The sequence below is a fragment of the Camelus bactrianus genome, chromosome 16, assembly GCF_048773025.1.
Source record: "Camelus bactrianus isolate YW-2024 breed Bactrian camel chromosome 16, ASM4877302v1, whole genome shotgun sequence".
NCBI lineage: Eukaryota > Metazoa > Chordata > Mammalia > Artiodactyla > Camelidae > Camelus > Camelus bactrianus.
In genome coordinates this window covers 28,723,349-28,740,859 of record NC_133554.1, presented here as the reverse complement: position 1 = coordinate 28,740,859, position 17,511 = coordinate 28,723,349, and the positions used below count along the sequence as shown (strand labels likewise).

The 17,511-nt window shown below is 37.0% G+C and overlaps 1 protein-coding gene across 2 annotated transcripts in view; it reads left to right on the top strand.

Annotated features, from left to right (window-relative positions):
• The window catches only part of UTP18 (UTP18 small subunit processome component), a 37,719-nt gene that overhangs the window by 6,844 nt on the left and 13,364 nt on the right, over nucleotides 1-17,511 (top strand). For both annotated transcript variants that reach the window (XM_074342775.1, XM_074342774.1), the window contains 6 exons: nucleotides 3,821-3,909; nucleotides 5,494-5,619; nucleotides 5,720-5,894; nucleotides 10,233-10,333; nucleotides 10,613-10,703; nucleotides 12,392-12,515. In XM_074342775.1, coding sequence (XP_074198876.1) covers nucleotides 3,821-3,909; nucleotides 5,494-5,619; nucleotides 5,720-5,894; nucleotides 10,233-10,333; nucleotides 10,613-10,703; nucleotides 12,392-12,515 — 706 coding nt within the window. The remainder of the gene's footprint in view (nucleotides 1-3,820; nucleotides 3,910-5,493; nucleotides 5,620-5,719; nucleotides 5,895-10,232; nucleotides 10,334-10,612; nucleotides 10,704-12,391; nucleotides 12,516-17,511) is intronic.

Below are 17,511 nucleotides of genomic sequence, written 5' to 3'. Positions count from 1 at the left end.
TAATGTCTGGTTTTATAGTCTACCATTCATTTGTGGGAAGCCCTTTCACAATACTGTAAGGCTTTTAATACCATATTATCCACTGTAAAGACAATAATGGATGAATTTTATGATTTTTTTTTCTTAACAGAACTATGTTGCATTATGGCATAGGATTAAGTAAAAATGAATAGTAGTAGTATTTCTTGATTCAGAGCCCCTTCTGAAGACATACATGGCAGCTAATGTAGCTGTCCTCTAGGAAATGGAATGTCTTTCAAAGGAGTATATGTCACGTCAGACCAAGATGATTACTCACTTTATAAAAACCTGTCTTTAAACTCTAGATTTTAAGTTTGTCTTATTCCAAAACTGTTTTCTGCTTTTTAGATCTTTGACTTTAGATATTTTAAATATGGATGATTTAGCCAAGATCTGATTTGAGTGCTTGGAGTTACAAATTTTAGACTTGGAATTGACCTTGAGATTCTTGAGGAACTCTAGAGTATATCTTCCCATGTAATGAAGGAGCTCCTTTCTTAGCACCGTTGATACCTGATGAACTTCTGTTTGATTTCCACCATTACCTCTCCCTCCTTTATCCCTACCACTGTCAGTCCTCATGGTGTTCAAGTACAGGAAGCCCTTACGAGGAGCCAGTTGTTTTATAGAATTCTGTTAGAAAACTCAATTTGTTATTAGGTAGAACTTTACTTTCTGGTTTCCAACCAGATACTTTTAGAGGTTGAGGGACTCTTCGTGCTGTGGCCTGACACTGCAAGAACCTCTTCTGCAACATCTGTCACATGATAATTTAGCCTCTGCGTAAATATTTCAAATAATATTGTACTCTTTATTGAAGTATCTCTTCCCCTTCTCCTCTTTACTTTAAGAACTAGTTGTTCTAATTTTTTTTTTTACTGTTTTGAAATTTAATCTCCCTACATTCTGTAGTCCTACCTTTTGAAGAGGTATAATCTTACCTCTCTTTCATATAAACTGTTTGTTATTTGAGAAATGTCTTTCCAAGTTCATTTTTTAGTATATTAATCATTTCTTGTCTTTTAACCTGTTTTTACTTGACACAATTTTCAAACCTTGGTCACCAATTTGCTCTCCTAGATGAAATATAATTTTATTATTCATTTTAGAATACTGCATTCATAGAACAACAATATTTTAGATCTGTTTAATTAAAGATAGGTTTATGCTTGTTGTTGAAGCAGAAAACCTTAGATCCCAGGATAATTTTTTTTTTCTGTGAGTAACCATAAAATTGGAGTGGTGGGAGGGTGATGCTCTGTGTCAGGGACCCAGGTTCACAAAGGTTCTGCCCTCTTCAGGCTGGGTTGTCCACAGTTGCCCGAGATGTGACTACAGGAGAAGACAGAGGGGCTCACCAAGGGAGGTCTTCACTGGCCTGTCCTGGTGGTGGTGCATGATAGTTTCACCTGCGTTTATTGGCCAGAACTCAGTCACGAAGCCACACTAACTGCATGGAATACCAAGAAATATAGTTTGTCTTTGTGCCCAGGAGAAAAAGGAAATGGATTAGGTCAACAGTGAGCCAGTCTGTTACTATCTGGGATATCAAGTCTAATACCTTATTTTATTTATTTTTAGGGGGAGGTAATTAGGTTTATTTCTTTTTAGAGGAGGGGCTGGGGATTGAACCCAGGACCTTGTGCATGCTAAGCATGCACTCTGCGACTTGAGCTACACCCTTCCCCTCAAGTCTAATACCTTAATCGTACAGATGAGGGGAGTCAGGTTCAAAAAACTCGAAGCGACTTGTCCAGGGTGTACTTACAGCAGGGTGGTGACTACCACCCCGCTTCACAGTTAACTCCAACATGTTGGTATTTTTACCTATAAATACTACACTGAGTATCTTTAAAAAGAGAAGTACTTCCCCTTTAAACATAATTATAATGCTTTCGTCATACACTGTCAGAAATCAGTAGTAATTTCTTAATATTGTGGATTGTTTTAGTGTTGCTGTTTTGTTAATTTAATCCTCCCTCCAATCCCGCCTCAGTCTTTTTAGTTTGCATTGTATTCTGCTTGGTCTTTATCGTGCTCTTTGAAGTTTTGGAAATTCTTGTCCATTATGTCTTCAAATATTGTTTTTGTTTTTTCTTTCCTTCTGAGATACCAGTTACACATATGTTAAATTTAAAAAAATATGTATATCCTGTGTTCTTTTCTGTATTAGCTATCTTTTTGCTTTCTGTACTTCAGTCTGGATTTTTTTTTTTTTGGATCCTTTTTTCAGACCATTAATTTACACTTCAGGTAATTTTGATATCCTGTTAAAAACATCCAACTGGTGTTAAGCTTAATTACTGTATTTTCAGTTCTAAAGTATCCATTTGGTGCTTTTTTTAAATAGTCTAGTTCTCTGGCTCAGTTCTGAGTCTTGTCTCTAATTATCTTGAATATGTTAAACAAAAATTTTAAACATAAAATTATTTTTTATTATTTTTCCTTCCAAATTTATTAAGATATAATTGACATACAGCACTGTATTATAAGTTTAAGGTGTATAGCATGATGATGACTTATATATATCATGAAGTGATTCCCACAATAAGTTCTTTGAACATCTGTCATCTCACATACATACGAAATTAAAGAAATAGAAAAAAAAATTTTTCCTCTTGATGAGAAGTCTTAGGATTTACTGTCTTAACAACTTTCATATATAATGTACAGCAGTTATACTTACCATGTTGTACATTATATTCCTAGTAATTATTTATCCTATAACTGGAAGTTGTACCTTTTGACTGCCTTCATGCAGTTCCCCCTCACTTTACCCCCTAGCCTCTGGTAACCACAAGTCTGATCTCTTTTTCTATGAATTTTAAACATAATCTTTTTAAAGATCTTTGTGTCTGGTAATTCCATTATCTAGATCTATGAAAATTGTGTATTTTCCCTTAAGTTTTAGGTCAGGTTATCTTACCCTGTCATTATTGACCTGGTTATATTTCATTGGAGAAAAATACTGCTGATTAATTAGAGGTCTAGGACAGTGATGTCTTTGGCCAGAGGATTTGTGTGTTTGTTTATGGGTAGGTGGCCAAGGAGCACTAGCAATCCCTGAGCATCTTATTCTAGTGAGGGAGTGTGAGGATTCATAGTTGGGTTTCAGCTGCTGGGAGATTTTCTCATAATTCTTTGATTTCACCTTTAATTTTATGTTACCCTTTTGTGGCAACAGTCCAAAGCCTAGTGGTTTGCCAGACCCTTTACAGACCTTAGAGGGCTTTTGATGCTAGTTTTTGCCTCCTTAACACTACAGGTGTTTTAAAACCTCTGCTTAGCGTCTCAGCTTTCTTTATTGGAACCATCAGTCGTCTCCAGGGGAAAAGCAGCCCTGTTACCTCTCGTTGGAGTTCAGATACACGGTTTGCTGACTTTGAGCTCTCAGTCAGCTAGAAGTTCTAGTTCTTTTCCATGTGAATTGTTAAGCTAGATCTGCTGTTCACCCTGTTGCCAATTTTGCCACACTTTTAAATTAAATGCTTTTTAAATTAAATGCTGACTCTTATTACAACTTTATTTCGTTTCATGTTGTTTTAGTCACCATCTGTGAATGTGCATCTTTGGTTCCAGAGTTAGGCTTTGATTTTAACCATGTATATTGAGGTCTTTGTCATCATTTCCTCTCCTTCAGATTTCTTTTGCTGTTTTACTTTTACCAATTGCAGATGAAATAAAATGATTAAGGTTGGGAGACTCGGAGGGGAGGTGAAGTTTTAGTTACAGATGTTTGGTGTAGGTAATGGCCATCTCATTGATTCTAAAGATCAGCCTGTGGATTTGTTTGACTTAGATGAAAGTGAAGAGGATGAAGATGATTTGTTGCAAAGGACTGGGAATTTCCTATCCACATCAGCCACTCTTCCTAAAGGCATCTTAAAGGTGAGAGTCAGTGAAATTGGACCTCTCTAGCTAACTAACTTTGAAATCCAATATGCTTCCCAGTTACAAATGTGTTGACTCCCTTTTTCTGGGGAATTAAATGTGCTTGCTGTCATTTTTGCCTTGGTAAATATTTATGTTAGGTTTTTTCCTTTTGCAGAAGTGATGGGTAAGGTTAAATTATGTCCTCAGGAATCTTGGGAATCTGATTTGATTTTTCCTTTTGCATTTCTTGTCCTTTCTGTTAGTACCAGCCTAGTTCCTACTGCTGTCATCTCTCACCCAGTGCACTGCAGCTGTGTGACTAAACTCTCCATTTCCAAACTGGTCTTTCTACAGTAACCTGAGGGGTCTTTGAAAAATAAAACATCATGTTGTGTCACTTTTCACTGCTCTTTGAAAATTTGTGAATTCTGTACTCTAGTCTACACTGCCTTTCACACGATCTGGCTTCTGCCTCATCCCTTTCCTCATTCCTTACTCAGGCCACACAGGCCTTCTTTCTGTTTCTTGTACATGCCGACCCCTTTTTCCCTCTGAACTTTTCCTCTTGCTCATTCTTCTGCTTGTCTGTTCTTCAAACACTGCCAGTGGCCAACTCATTCTTACCTTTCTGCTCAGATGACACCTGGAAACGTCTTTCCTGGCCATCCTATCTAAAGTGGCCTACTAGTTACTTTCTACTTCATCACTGTCTCTCTTGTTTATTGTGGTAACCAAGTGCCTACTCAGCACTTGCTTTGATATAATATCAATGACCAGATTTCTCTCTGACATAGGTATTTTTCCTCATTATAAAATGGTGGCATGTGTATTGGTGGAGATGGGACCCTATTATAGTAAACTGTTAGAGTTATTTTGCTCATCCTATGAAGATAACTCGCTTAATTCCATATAGGGTGAATTCACCCCTGTTAAAAATGCAGTCACCATTTGTAAATTGACTACATGTCAATAAAAAATAAGAATTAGAGTGAGCTAAAAAAGAAAATAATAATCACCATAAAATTTAACTTTGGTGGTTTCCAACAAAACACACATAAGTTTTTTTATATTAGTGAATTTTTAATGCAGAGGGGAAGACATGTAAAAACAGAAAAATAACTGAAAATAGTCCAAATGATGCATGAACTCATCACTACTTTAAACTGGCAACCATGTACCCTGAGAGAAGAACACAAGGAATTGCCAACCGTAGAACTGTGGGGATGCCTACCCAGTGCCTCTTACCTCTGTACCATGAATGCACAGATGCCAGAGTAGGAGTTTTAAATAAAATTTCTCTGGGCATAAAAGTCTCCTAACCCGAATGGATGTATGGTGGGGAAGTAACTATATTGTAACTATATTCTGGTGTTCTAAGGCCTTAATGATTTAATCCCTTTCTTTGAAAGATGGTCAAAATGGATTCTTTTATAGCAGAATGACTTGCTGGTTGGTAGCAGAGCTGTGGTCTTCTGGTTACCATTGCAGTGCACTTTGTTCTGCATTGCAAACTACTTTATAATGTTTTTTCTTCATGCTTTAAAGAAAATAATATTAACCCGTTTGAATTGATAAAATTCCAGTTTTATTTTTCTGTAGATGAAGAACTGCCAACACGCTAACGCTGAACGTCCTACCACTGCTCGGGTCTCGTCTGTGCAGTTCCATCCCTGTGCACAGGTTGTGATGGTCGCTGGACTAGATAACGCTGTATCACTCTTTCAGGTGGGCATTTTTAAATGAAGACTTGTAGTGAGAAGTGTTTATAGTCAGCATACAGGGTTTATGGAAGTAACCAAAAGAAACATTTTGTACTTCCTTATAGGTTGATGGAAAAACAAATCCTAAAATTCAGAGCATCTATTTGGAAAAGTTTCCAATCTTTAAGGCTTGTTTCAGTGCTAATGGAGAAGAGGTTTTAGCCACGAGCACTCACAGCAAAGTTCTTTATGTCTATGATATGCTGGCTGGAAAGCTAATTCCTGTGCATCAAGTAAGAGGTAAGGTTTCTATTGAACACGTAGCTGAGTCCTCACCTGTCCCCACCCTCCAGCCCACAGCTGAGTTCATTTAACAGTACTTACAACCACTTTTTTTTCCCTCCCCATAGAATTCTTAAAAATAAGTTTCTTTGGTTTTAGTATTTGGAAAATATTCTGTTATTGATATAATATGGTTGAATGAAAACAGTGAACTGACTTTTTTTTTTAAACATTTATTTTGGTGGGGGTGATTAGGTTTATTTATTTACTCATTTTTATGGCGGTCCTGGGGATTGAACCCAGGACCTTGTAATTGTGCCTGCTAAGCACATACTCTACCACTGAGCTATATCCTTCCCCTTTTTATTAAGCTCTTAGGAGAAAACCATAATTTGAAGATAAATATTCTCCTAGACCAGAAAAGCAGTTGCAAATACTTGGCTGTAAATTAGCAAATTGCTATACCAGAAAGAGCATGAGCCTGGGAGTTAGAAGACCTGGGTTCTAATCATTTCACTTTTCTCATCTTCAGGAAATTTGGAAACCTCCAGTTCTATGTTTGTTCTAATAGAATTTTGGTTTACATTTAAAGGAAGTAAAGCACTGCTTTTGGAGGTTGTAACGTGTTTTAAACAATGAGCTACTTAAAAAAAACCTTTTTTTATCAGATGAAAATTTATCTTTCCCTTGTGTTCTCCTACCGCTTTTACCACAAAATATAGAGACACCTTCATGAATCCTTTGGGAAACAGAGTCACTGTAATGAAGTTGGTTGGGTTAACGTTATAAATCAGGGCGCTGGCGTCGGCATGGGCTGCGGCTCCCTGGCAGTGTCCCTGTTGAACTGCACATGTGTGGGGCGGTAAAGGACAGGACTTGCTCTGTACAGCCTTTGTTCTACTAGTGGTTTAAGTGAGTAAGGCCAAGTTTAGAAACATTTATGCTGTTTATTTTCAGTGTTTGTGGTCTTTTCTTTCCTGTGTTCCTGACACTTTTAGTGATCCTTTTGAAGTAGGTTCTTAATTTATCTATTTATGCTTTAAACTAGTGCTTTTCAAACATGAATGTGCATATAAATCACCTGGGGCTCTTGTTAAGGTGCAGGTTTTGATTCCGTTGTTCTGAGGGGGGCCTGATTCTGCGTTTCTAACAAGCTCTCGGATGGTGCTGATGCTGCTGAGCCACGGACCTCCCTTTGAGTTTACTACCTTAAACCATCTCATTATGAAACAGAAGACAACATGTAGTAGTTATCATTCTTAAATATTATTCCACTAATCAAGAGGAATGGGCTTTGGTCCTTCCTGCATTGCATCTTCCTGGGAAAAGCAGACCAGAGATGGCTGAAATCTGGTAGTTACCGGTGTCCACTGTGGATTCACGAATGTGCAGGGGTGTGTATTTGACCACCAGCTTCTTCTAAGACATGGCAGTTATCTTTCCCTTCTAATGTTTTTTCTTTTCTTCCCTCAATAAGCATAACTTGGTAATAATGATGATGATAATAATAGTAATGATAAATCAAATGTATTTCTTTTTTGGTGATACGTTATTGAATATAATCGCAGTTTCTTGTTATAAAACACTAATTCAAGAAATTAAGGACAGCAGAACAAGGGGGGAAAGTTGCTGACAAGTTAGGATATACAAGCCTTATATGTATGCAAACTCTTGGCTGTCATAAATGCAAATCTGAAAAATGAAGAGTATAGAGTTGATGCATTCTGAAGAATTGTAAACTGATGATTCATTCCATTAACCTGTCAGAGTTCATAAAGTGGGGTTCATGGACTCTTTAAAATTCAAGGGTCTGTGAAGTTGGATAAGAAAAACATTACATCTTTATTTTCACTAACCTCTAACTGAAATTTAGCATTTGCTTCAGTTATGAAAGTTTTAAACAACTGTTGGTTTGAGAACGGGATCAGAACGCTTCACCAGACTGGTACCCAGAAAGGTTAAGAAGCACAAATTACCAGTTCAAACTCCAGAAGCGGTGTCTGTTCCCTCATTTAGAAAGACAGTTCTCAAGAGAGCTCTCTTGTTCTGGGTAAACATAAAGAATTTGATGGTTGGGGAATAAAGTTTTTGGTCAGGCAGCCATTATGATTTCTAGGCATTTTGGTATGGTCATCACTGAGCTTCAGCTTTCTTTCTGTAAAGTCGAGGGTCATAAATATTAAAAGAGAATTTTTGAGAGCTCCTAAGCTAAGCACCTGCCCCATGGTAAATATTCCACCATGGGTAACTACTGTCATTGTTAAGAACAGCGTATAGTCTATCTGATGATAGTCAGTCCGCTTCCCATCCTGTGGAATTTGACTCTATTTTAATTAAATTGGCCATTCTTTTTCTTATCAGTTGCTCAGCTGTTGACCTAAAAATCTCATTTCCTAATCTATAAAAACATTTGTATCTGACATCTTTAAAATTCTGTCTCTTGTTTCTCAAGGCCATATTGTAAATTTTATCTTACTTCTATTTTGAAGGGTCCAGCATTTATAAAAAGCACTTATAATATTGATATTAGCATTTATTATCACTATTTTTTGTGAGGTTAAAAGCAAAATGCTATATACACATAACTAGTAAAATACACTGCAAGCTTTGGATGAAAATATGGGTATCTTTCTTATTTTTCCAATTAATTGCTAAAGCAACTACCTGTCCTTATTTGTTGGAAGTCTGGTATTTTCTTCTTGAAGACAACTCCCTCTCCTGAATTGCCCAAAAACAACGGGCTTACTCAGGCCAAAAGGACAAGGTCTTTCACTGAAGGCAGAGAGCAGTGGACTGTGTGATGAGTCCTCTGGCATTTTGCCTCTGTTGCTGCCACACTGGTTCTGTGTTCACACTGGTCCTGCACAATGTGAGGGATCTTTGTTTACTGTTGTCCTTACGGTATCTGTGCCGTCTGCAGTCCTCCAGGACCATGGTGGTGCCCAGCTGTAGGCTCCAAGGTGAACACTTAGTTCTGTCTCGTGTTCCCACTGCCTGGTGCTGTGCCATTAGGATTAGGTCTGGAGGGGTTTGCAGCTGTAACCTCGCACTGTGCTGGATGAGCCTCCTTTCCCTGCTTCATCATGCATGATCCTTTCCTTACAGTTGGAGTTGTTTCTGTATACTGCAGTCACTACGTAATATGTGCCCCAAATTTGGGATGAATATTTCCCTTAGTAGGAATAGAATCACTGTGAAGAGGATTGGTCATCCTGCAGAAGTAACGCCAGTAATTGGAAATACATGTCTGGATTGATTCCAATCAAGAAACCTAGGGTGTAGGCTCTGGAGGGGGGGCTAGCATGGGAGGCCCAGTTTTGCAGTGCTGTGAACCATCTAAAGACTGTTAGAGGCACAGAGTATGTCTGTGGGACCTTTAACCATCACTTTCCTTTGGGGGAGGGGAACAAGTGTTCATCACTGAATTTTTCTAAATTTTCTTTTTTCTGATTAATATTTTAACTTAGAAACTTAAAATTTTTTAATCCATTATTTTTGACTGGGCCTTACATTCACATTGTATAAAGAACCCAGTGCGTACATGGGATAGTGAAAATTCTCTTCTGCTGTCACCTTGACTACCTACTTCCCTTCCCTGGAAGTGTAGCCACTTACAGCCTTTGTTTATGTATCCTTTCTATCAGGCAACTCTTTAATAAGTAAGTTGGCTCTATAAGCATTAGAAGGAGTCTCCTGCATAGTCAGTATGAACCTTTTAGGCATAAAAAAAAAAGTCCTTTCATAAGTAAGTAAATTGACTGTCTGGTCTACATACTTAGCTCGTGTGATTTGGTTACATGAGTCACGTTTTGAGAAGCTAATCAACTCTTGAATACACTGACACGTGGTTTTGTTTTGTTTTTTCTTTTTGGATCCACAGAATTAAGAATTAGCGTCCCATTCATCATGGGATGTTTAGTAGGTGGCCAGCAGCTAATTTCTGCATATTATCATGTTTTAGCTGTCTGTATTGGCAGTGTATTTCCCTTCTGGTAATGAATGTTGTGACAGAGAAGTATAATTTATCCTTTTAGTTAATTACAGGTATTACTGTTTACATTTGGAAAATTAGTCAATAAGTTTTCTGTTTGGAGAGCTGGATCTCTGGCCTGCAATTAAAATGGTGAATGTTAAGCAAGACAAAGAACAGAAGGTTGCTAAGCATTTTGTGGTGACCTTATGTTTGGGTCATACTTGATGATGCATGGGGTCAGATCTATTCAGAGTCTGAGCCTAGGTTTTATTTAATGTGAGGCTGTTAAGATGTTTTAAAAAAGTAAGAAACTCTCAATTGTGAGTGAAAAGTAGCTTTACTGCAAATCATATTAATCCTTATTAATTCATCTCTCTTCTTAGGTTTGAAGGAGAAGATAGTGAGGAGCTTTGAAGTCTCCCCAGATGGGTCCTTCTTGCTTATAAATGGTGTTGCTGGATATTTACATTTGTTGTCAATGAAGGTGAACCATTATTGGTTGTTGCTTGTTCTTTAGGATAAGATTTTAGTGTTGGGAGAGTCTTAAACCATCACTCATGGTGTCCTTAAGTCAGCATCTCCAGTAGAGGAACATAGGGGAACTTGGGGAGAAGTTGTGGCATTTGGGGGAGAATTTTAGAGTATAAGGAAAAACAAAGTTGAATACGTGCCACAAAATAGAGAACTAGATTGTATTTGACACATTGTGATTCTCCTGTGAACCTCCTAACAATTTGATAAGTAGTATTTATCATTCTTTCAGACTAAAGAACTAATTGGTAGCATGAAAATTAATGGAAGGATTGCAGCATCCACATTCTCTTCAGACAGTAAGAAAGTATATGCCTCTTCAGGTAAGTTAATGACAAGCTTCCAAGAAGCTTCAGATGTGTTTAACTGTCAGATTTCACCAAAACTGTTCTTGATTTTAGACTTTTTTTTTGCTAGTAAGAAAGTCATTTTTATTTTAGGAATTTATTTTTTGTTGCCGTTTGCCTTCTCACTTTCCAGCTAGTAATAGTGAAGGGTTAACCACTTAATGTGCGCTGTTTGGGGAAAAGATAGGAAGAAAATGCATATTTAGACGATGATTCATTCTATGACTTTCTTACTTTCTTTTTGAAAGTTGCTTAGAATCATCACCCCTTTTCATTTAGCCCCTTTTGACTTGAGTAATATTTGGAATTTTCTTCATTATTGCCTGAAAACAGTTCCGATCTCATCCTGACATTTCTGTAGTACTGTTGACCCTCTTTATTACCCCTGATGGTTTCTAATCTTGTGCTTTTCTGCTGGCCTTTCAGGCTGTCCCATGTCATCTAACCCTTTTCCTAAAGGGGCCATCACAAGCTCAGCATAGCTTTGTTTCCTTATGGATTAATCATTGCTGCTTTTGCTGTAAGTCATCATCAACTCATGACCATTTAATGTACTTACTTTAGGTGATATTCTGCCCTTGATCTATTCCCTTCCCACTTCAGTCTGTTGCTAGCTAGCTAATCTTTAAATACCTTCCTGTATTGAACCATTACCTGCAGACAGACATAAAGGTTTTAAATTTTGACCCTACTAAATTTTTTTCAAATTACATATTTCACTTTCAGCTAACCTAAACCCTTATGCCAGCTTTGGACATTTTATTTGTTCATGAAGTAGTTGAAACAGTGAGATTCATTGAATTCTCATTGGAAAGATAGTAGTCTAGAAGGGTATTGAAGGGTGAACCTTAGAGCAGTATCCACAGAAAAGAAAGATGAAGGAGATGAGTGAGGGAGCACCTTTGAGGTGGGTAAAGGAACATTGTACAGGTGATGGGTGTGAGAAGGAGGGTGATCATCAATATGGAGTCCAAAGGAGAGAAAAGAATAAGGACTACTTCTGGCAATTAAATGGCCGTTTCATGAAAATATTTGTGTTCTCTTCAGATTTAATATCCTTTATCTTTCATACATTCTCCCTTCTCTATACTGTTTGTGCTTATCACTCACATTTAGCATTTCTTATTATTTAAATGACTTGGTGATAGATAACTTGTGCACACCTTCCTAATTAAATTGTAAGTTCCTTATGGCCTTGATCAGTTCATTCTTTCACTTCCTTCTCCGTTATCACGTTCATCGTTAGTTTGGTATCTAAATCACCTAGTCTTACGTATAAGGTGCTCTAATACCTATTGATAGATATTGGCAGACCTGTGCTGGTGGGTAGTTTGGTTTTTGCTTTTTCAAGTTTTGTCCAGCAGTTTTTCTGAGTGAAATGTAGACACGTCTTTAAAAGCTCAACTCAAGCCAAGAGTTTGTGATTTTCACTTCTAAACCTAAAAATACTGTTTATTAATGACAAATGAGGATGCAGTTTTTCTGTATCTGGGAATGTACTCAAGAAGTATTTTTAGGCCAGTTTTCCAGACCTTGGACATTTATATGTAGGTCTTTATTTGTAGTCCCTTGTACTACTGAAGAGGGACTAAGAATGGTCAGTTCAGTTGCCGTTCAAGTTTAAAGCAAAATTAACCAGACCCTTTCTTGACTCTTTCATTCAGGGGATGGGGAAGTTTATGTTTGGGATGTGAACTCTAGGAAGTGCCTTAACAGATTTGTTGATGAAGGCAGTTTATATGGATTAAGCATTGCCACATCTAGGAATGGACAGTATGTGGCTTGTGGGTAAGTAAAAAGAGATTTCTGGTAAGCTTTAATTACCTTTTTTGCCAATGAGAAGATACTGAAGAATTGAGTATCCTATTTGGTGCTTGAGTAGTTCTGTTTATAAACTGTTCAGTAATATGAAATTGATAAACCGAGGTCTGTTACATTTTATCATCTTAATAATGTTTGTTAATATTTGTGTTTAATAATATTAATGGCAGTGTTTTAGTTCTTTAGCAAAGAAAATACCAGACTACCTTAGTACACGATTGTATTTTTTTCTTATGTTTGAAATGCTCATTTGATTACATTGAATGTTCCTGTTTACTATTTTACCTTGTCATTGATGAGGAAGTAGAATAAGTTAAACTTAGGGTTTAAGTCTTACAGATACTTAAAGCATTTTCCCTTCATCTAGCGAGGTGATAAAACCAAAAACATGTTCCTTGGGAATACTGTTAGTATTTTAGAGACTTTGAAAGTATTTTCTAGAACATGTTACTGTGTCATTGTTGAGAAAAATGTTTATTGCACTGGGAAAAAGATGGCTTTATTCTAAAGATGCAGAGTGGGAGGAGGAGGTATTGGATACAAACTATTTTACCTACCAGATCACTAATCAGCACCTATAATTTTAGAACTTCCAGAAGTGAATCTTTATGACTTTCTTAGGTTAAGCACAGTTGATCCATGAAGAGATTTCAGTCAAATTCTTGCTTGGTTGGAGGGTCCAGTGGGTCTTGCTGTCCAAAAGCATAACTCACCACTCTTTCTTCACTCCCTCCTTCAAAGGTTAAAGTTGGGGAAACTGCTTATAAATATCCCTGCCACCTTTGGAAATTGGTCAGCTGCTTCCTTGGGGCCTGGGAACCAGGCAGTGGCAATTGGAGGCCAGGCTAACATCATGTGGATCTGCTGTGGGCAGTGGGACAGCGTGAGCCCAGCATTTGCAGAGTAGTGTGCACATGGCAGCAATTCATGATGAGCAGATGTGAGAATAAAGCTCTTTTAAAATGAAGACTGGTATTTAAACTAATTATAAGTAATTTAAGCAGAACTGCTTTTGCCTTTATATGGGACAAGAACAACTGCACAAAAATAACCTTCACTTAAATTTGTGAGGTTAATCTTTTTCTGATCCTTGCCTCTCTTTTTTTGTATCACTTTTTGTTAATCCACTTTGAAGGGCTCAAAGAGGAAAGAATCTGATGTTAGTAGTTTAAACTCATTTGATTTTAATTGCCTTTCAGTGTAATTGAATTCTGATGTGCTTGGTCAAAGACCATTATTAGGTTTTTATTCTTAAACCTGTAAAGAAAGACCTTAACTCTTAGAGGAATTTCTCATGTTATCAGGCAGGTGGGGAAGAGTTACTGTGAAGTCAGGGCAGAGGTAGGAGAAACTGAACCCACTTAGCTGGTTGGCTGGCTGCTCCTTCCCTTCCTCCCTCCTCCCTCTCTTTCCCCTTTCCATGTGCTGGTGTGAAACCCCTCTGTCCTAGCCTCTGCTGCTGGGAATTAACTCCTCCTTTGATCTCAGGATTTGTCTGCTGGTATCAGTTAACTCTTCTCAGTGTCCTGGCATAAAGTGGATGCTTTCTGTTTACAGGTTTTCTCTGATAGGGAAATAGGGAAGCTAAGAATATTGTAAATGGTGAAGTCTTTTAGTTTGTAGTGTCTTTTTTTATGGCTTTGGTTAATCTAAGGATTGCTACATAATTTTAGAAGATTTTCATTTCAATTCGTACAATGATAGTATTAGGATGTACTTGGGAAATCATTCTGGAGTAACCCTTCCTTATAGATGGCGGCTGATGTGCCAGAGTTCTGTAAGACACAGTTGAAATCATTGGTCAGGTAGGGTCTTGAACTCGGTCTTACTTTTCCAGGTGCAGTGCCCTTCTCACTTTATTGGGTGGAATCTAGTTAAGTTGTACCTTTGCTGCATCTTCTGTAAATGCAGTAGTGGGTTTTGTTTTGTGATTTCTTAGCTGATCTGGAGGCCAGTCAGTTAAAAAAAAAACGTTGGAATGCAGGTTATGTACAAAGCACTGCTGAAGAATGGGGAAGAGCTGAGACATGGCGTATTCTCTCCTTTGCACGTGACAGCTCTTTGAATACATAGACCTCAGAAGGTAGCTCACCACATTCAGGTGGCCCCATAAGGTGGCTTAGAGAATCCCCTTTGTTTTGTTGCTGTTTCTTTATTTTCTCTGCTTAGTTAAGAATGTCTTGCTGTGCAGCCATGGAACAGGTCACTAGCTTGGGCTCCTGCCTTTACTGGGGATGTGCAAGCTATAAACCCCTTTGAGGTCTTTCCATTTTGAGAACTGTTGGTCAAAGCCATAAAACCCATTTTTGTATTTACTAATCAAAGTTCTATCAGGTAGTTAGATATTTGTTGACTTTTGTCTTCATTAGCTTCTTAAAAATATACAAATTGTCTTTTTACTAGTTTCCATCTAGTTTCAGACTGTGCTCTGAATAATAATTACAATGAAAAGATTTATAGTGTTAATAGCAAATTCTTTCAGCTTTTACTATGTGCCAAGCAACTGTTGTTTTTCATATATATCTATATATATGTATGTGTGTATATGTTAAATATGTATATATGTACTTATATAAACATGTATATAGATATTTTTCATATATAGTCTAACCTAATCCTCATATCCTACTCCATGATATTGGTACCCTGATCCCCACTTGACAGGTGGGGAAGCTGAGGCACTGTGATTTAAGTATGTTGGTTAGGGTTACATGGTAGATGGCAGAGCCAAGATTACAACCCAAATAGTCTGGCTCCAAAGCCTGAGCTTTAACCATTCTATTGCTTTTTTAAACTTTTTTATTTTTGTTTTTTATTTTATTGAAGTATAATTGATGTACAATATTATGTAAGTTACAGGTGTACAGTATAGTTATTCACAATTTTTAAAAATTACGTTCCATTTATAGTTATTATAAAATATTGGCCATATTCCCCATGTTGTACAATATATCTCTTAGCTTATTTTCTACATAATAGTTTGTATCTCTTAATCCCCTCCCCTGGTATTGCCCCTCCTCCTTTCCCTCTCCCCACTGGTAACCTCTAATTTCTTCTCTGTATCTGTGAGTTTGCTTCTTTTTTGTTATATTCATTAACTGCTTTTTAGATTGCACATGTAAGTGATGTCATACAGTATTTGTCTTCCTCTCTCTGACTTATTTCCCTTAGCATATTGCCTTCAAAGTCCATCCATGTTGCTGCAAAATGGCAAAATTTCGTTCTTTTTTATGACTGAGTTCTGCTGCCTTTTTAAAGGTACATCTCTGTGTATTTGTGCTTTTAGATAAGTACATGGTACAATTAGGAGGAGTTTTGCAAATTAAGGAGTCTTACACGAAGTAAAGAATGTTTAGTCCAGTTTCTCTTGAGTATGAATCCTTTTGTGCCATCCTGTATAATCCGTTTGGAAAATCAGCTTCAAACATTCTGTGCTTTAGTTTTTATGTAGCTTTATCTTCAATCTTTTTAAATCTCTAAATATACCTTGGATTGCTATTTGTTGCTAGTTAAATCTGGGTTTTATACCCTTAACATAAACTTTGCTTCAGGATTTTTGTGATTTCAGTAACCTATGTGGATTTGGAGAACATGGAAACTGGTCTTCTGTAACTTAGAAAGCTAACACACAACAAGTTTCTCTTTCATCTTTGTATGCAGGGTGTTTTCATTGTTAGTTTATTCTGATGATGATGTTCTCTCTCCACTTGTTTGTATTTGTTTTTTATTTTTTTCCTTTTTAAAAACAAATTTTATTGAAGTGTAGCTGATTTACAAGGTTAATTTCAGATATACAGGAAAGTGATTCATTTATGTATATATATATGTATACATATATATTTTTTCTTTTCAGGTTCTTTTCCATTATATGTTACTACAAGAAATTGAATATTACGTCTCTATTTTTAATTTCTGGGTGGTCTCTTAGTCTAACCCTGCATGCCCATCACAGTAACTACCAGCTACATGTGCTATTTGAATTTAATTAAAAAAAAAAACAAACCTGTTTCTTGGTGACACTAGTCACACTTTAAGTGTTCAGTAGCCAGATGTGTCTAGTGACTGTCATATGGGGCAGCACAGATTTGGAGCATTTCCATAACCGCAGAGAGGTGTACTGAGTAGTACTAGTCTAATCCAATTATTTTATTGATAGGGAAACTGAGGTGTAAGAGTTAAGTAATGTAAGTGTTGTTTATTGGTTGTTACTCATCAAACCGGTTATTAGCAGAGCTAGATTTTGACCTCATATTGTGTGGTTTACAGTTCTGTATTCTTTCCACACTGCCACCCCCCAAATATTTTGTTTTTATTTTAAAAGAATACTGAATAATTCAAGGTTAAAGAAAAGTATGAAATTCATTATGATTTGGGGCCTGGAATTGATAGTCCCTTAATTTTAGTGCTCTCATTGAACCTATAAAGTGGGTTTCATTTTGCTTCATCTAGAGATTCTGCAGGACATACATGCTTTTAAAAAAATTATCTTTAGTTTTTATAAAATTATTTTCAATTTACAGTTACTACAGAATGTTGGCTGTATTCCCTGTATTGTGTAATACATCCTTCAGCTTATCCTACACCCAATAGTTTGTACCTCCCATTCCCCACACTTTTAATTGTCCCCCCGCACTGCCTCACCCCTCTACTGGTAACCACTATTTTGTTCTCTAGATCTGTGAGTCTGCTTCTTTTTTGTTATATTCACTAGTTTGTGGTATTGTTTAAATTCCACTCATAGGTGATGTTGTACAGTATCTTTCTCTGTCTGACTTATTTTACTTAGCATAATGCCCTCCAAATCCATCCATGTTGCTGCAAATGGCAGAATTTCTTTTTATGGCTGAATAGTATTCTATTGTATATATACACCGTGTTTTCTTTATCTATTCATCTGTTGATGGACACTTAGGTTAGTTTAGTGTCTTGGCGATTGTAAATAATTGTAAATTGTGGTGTGTGT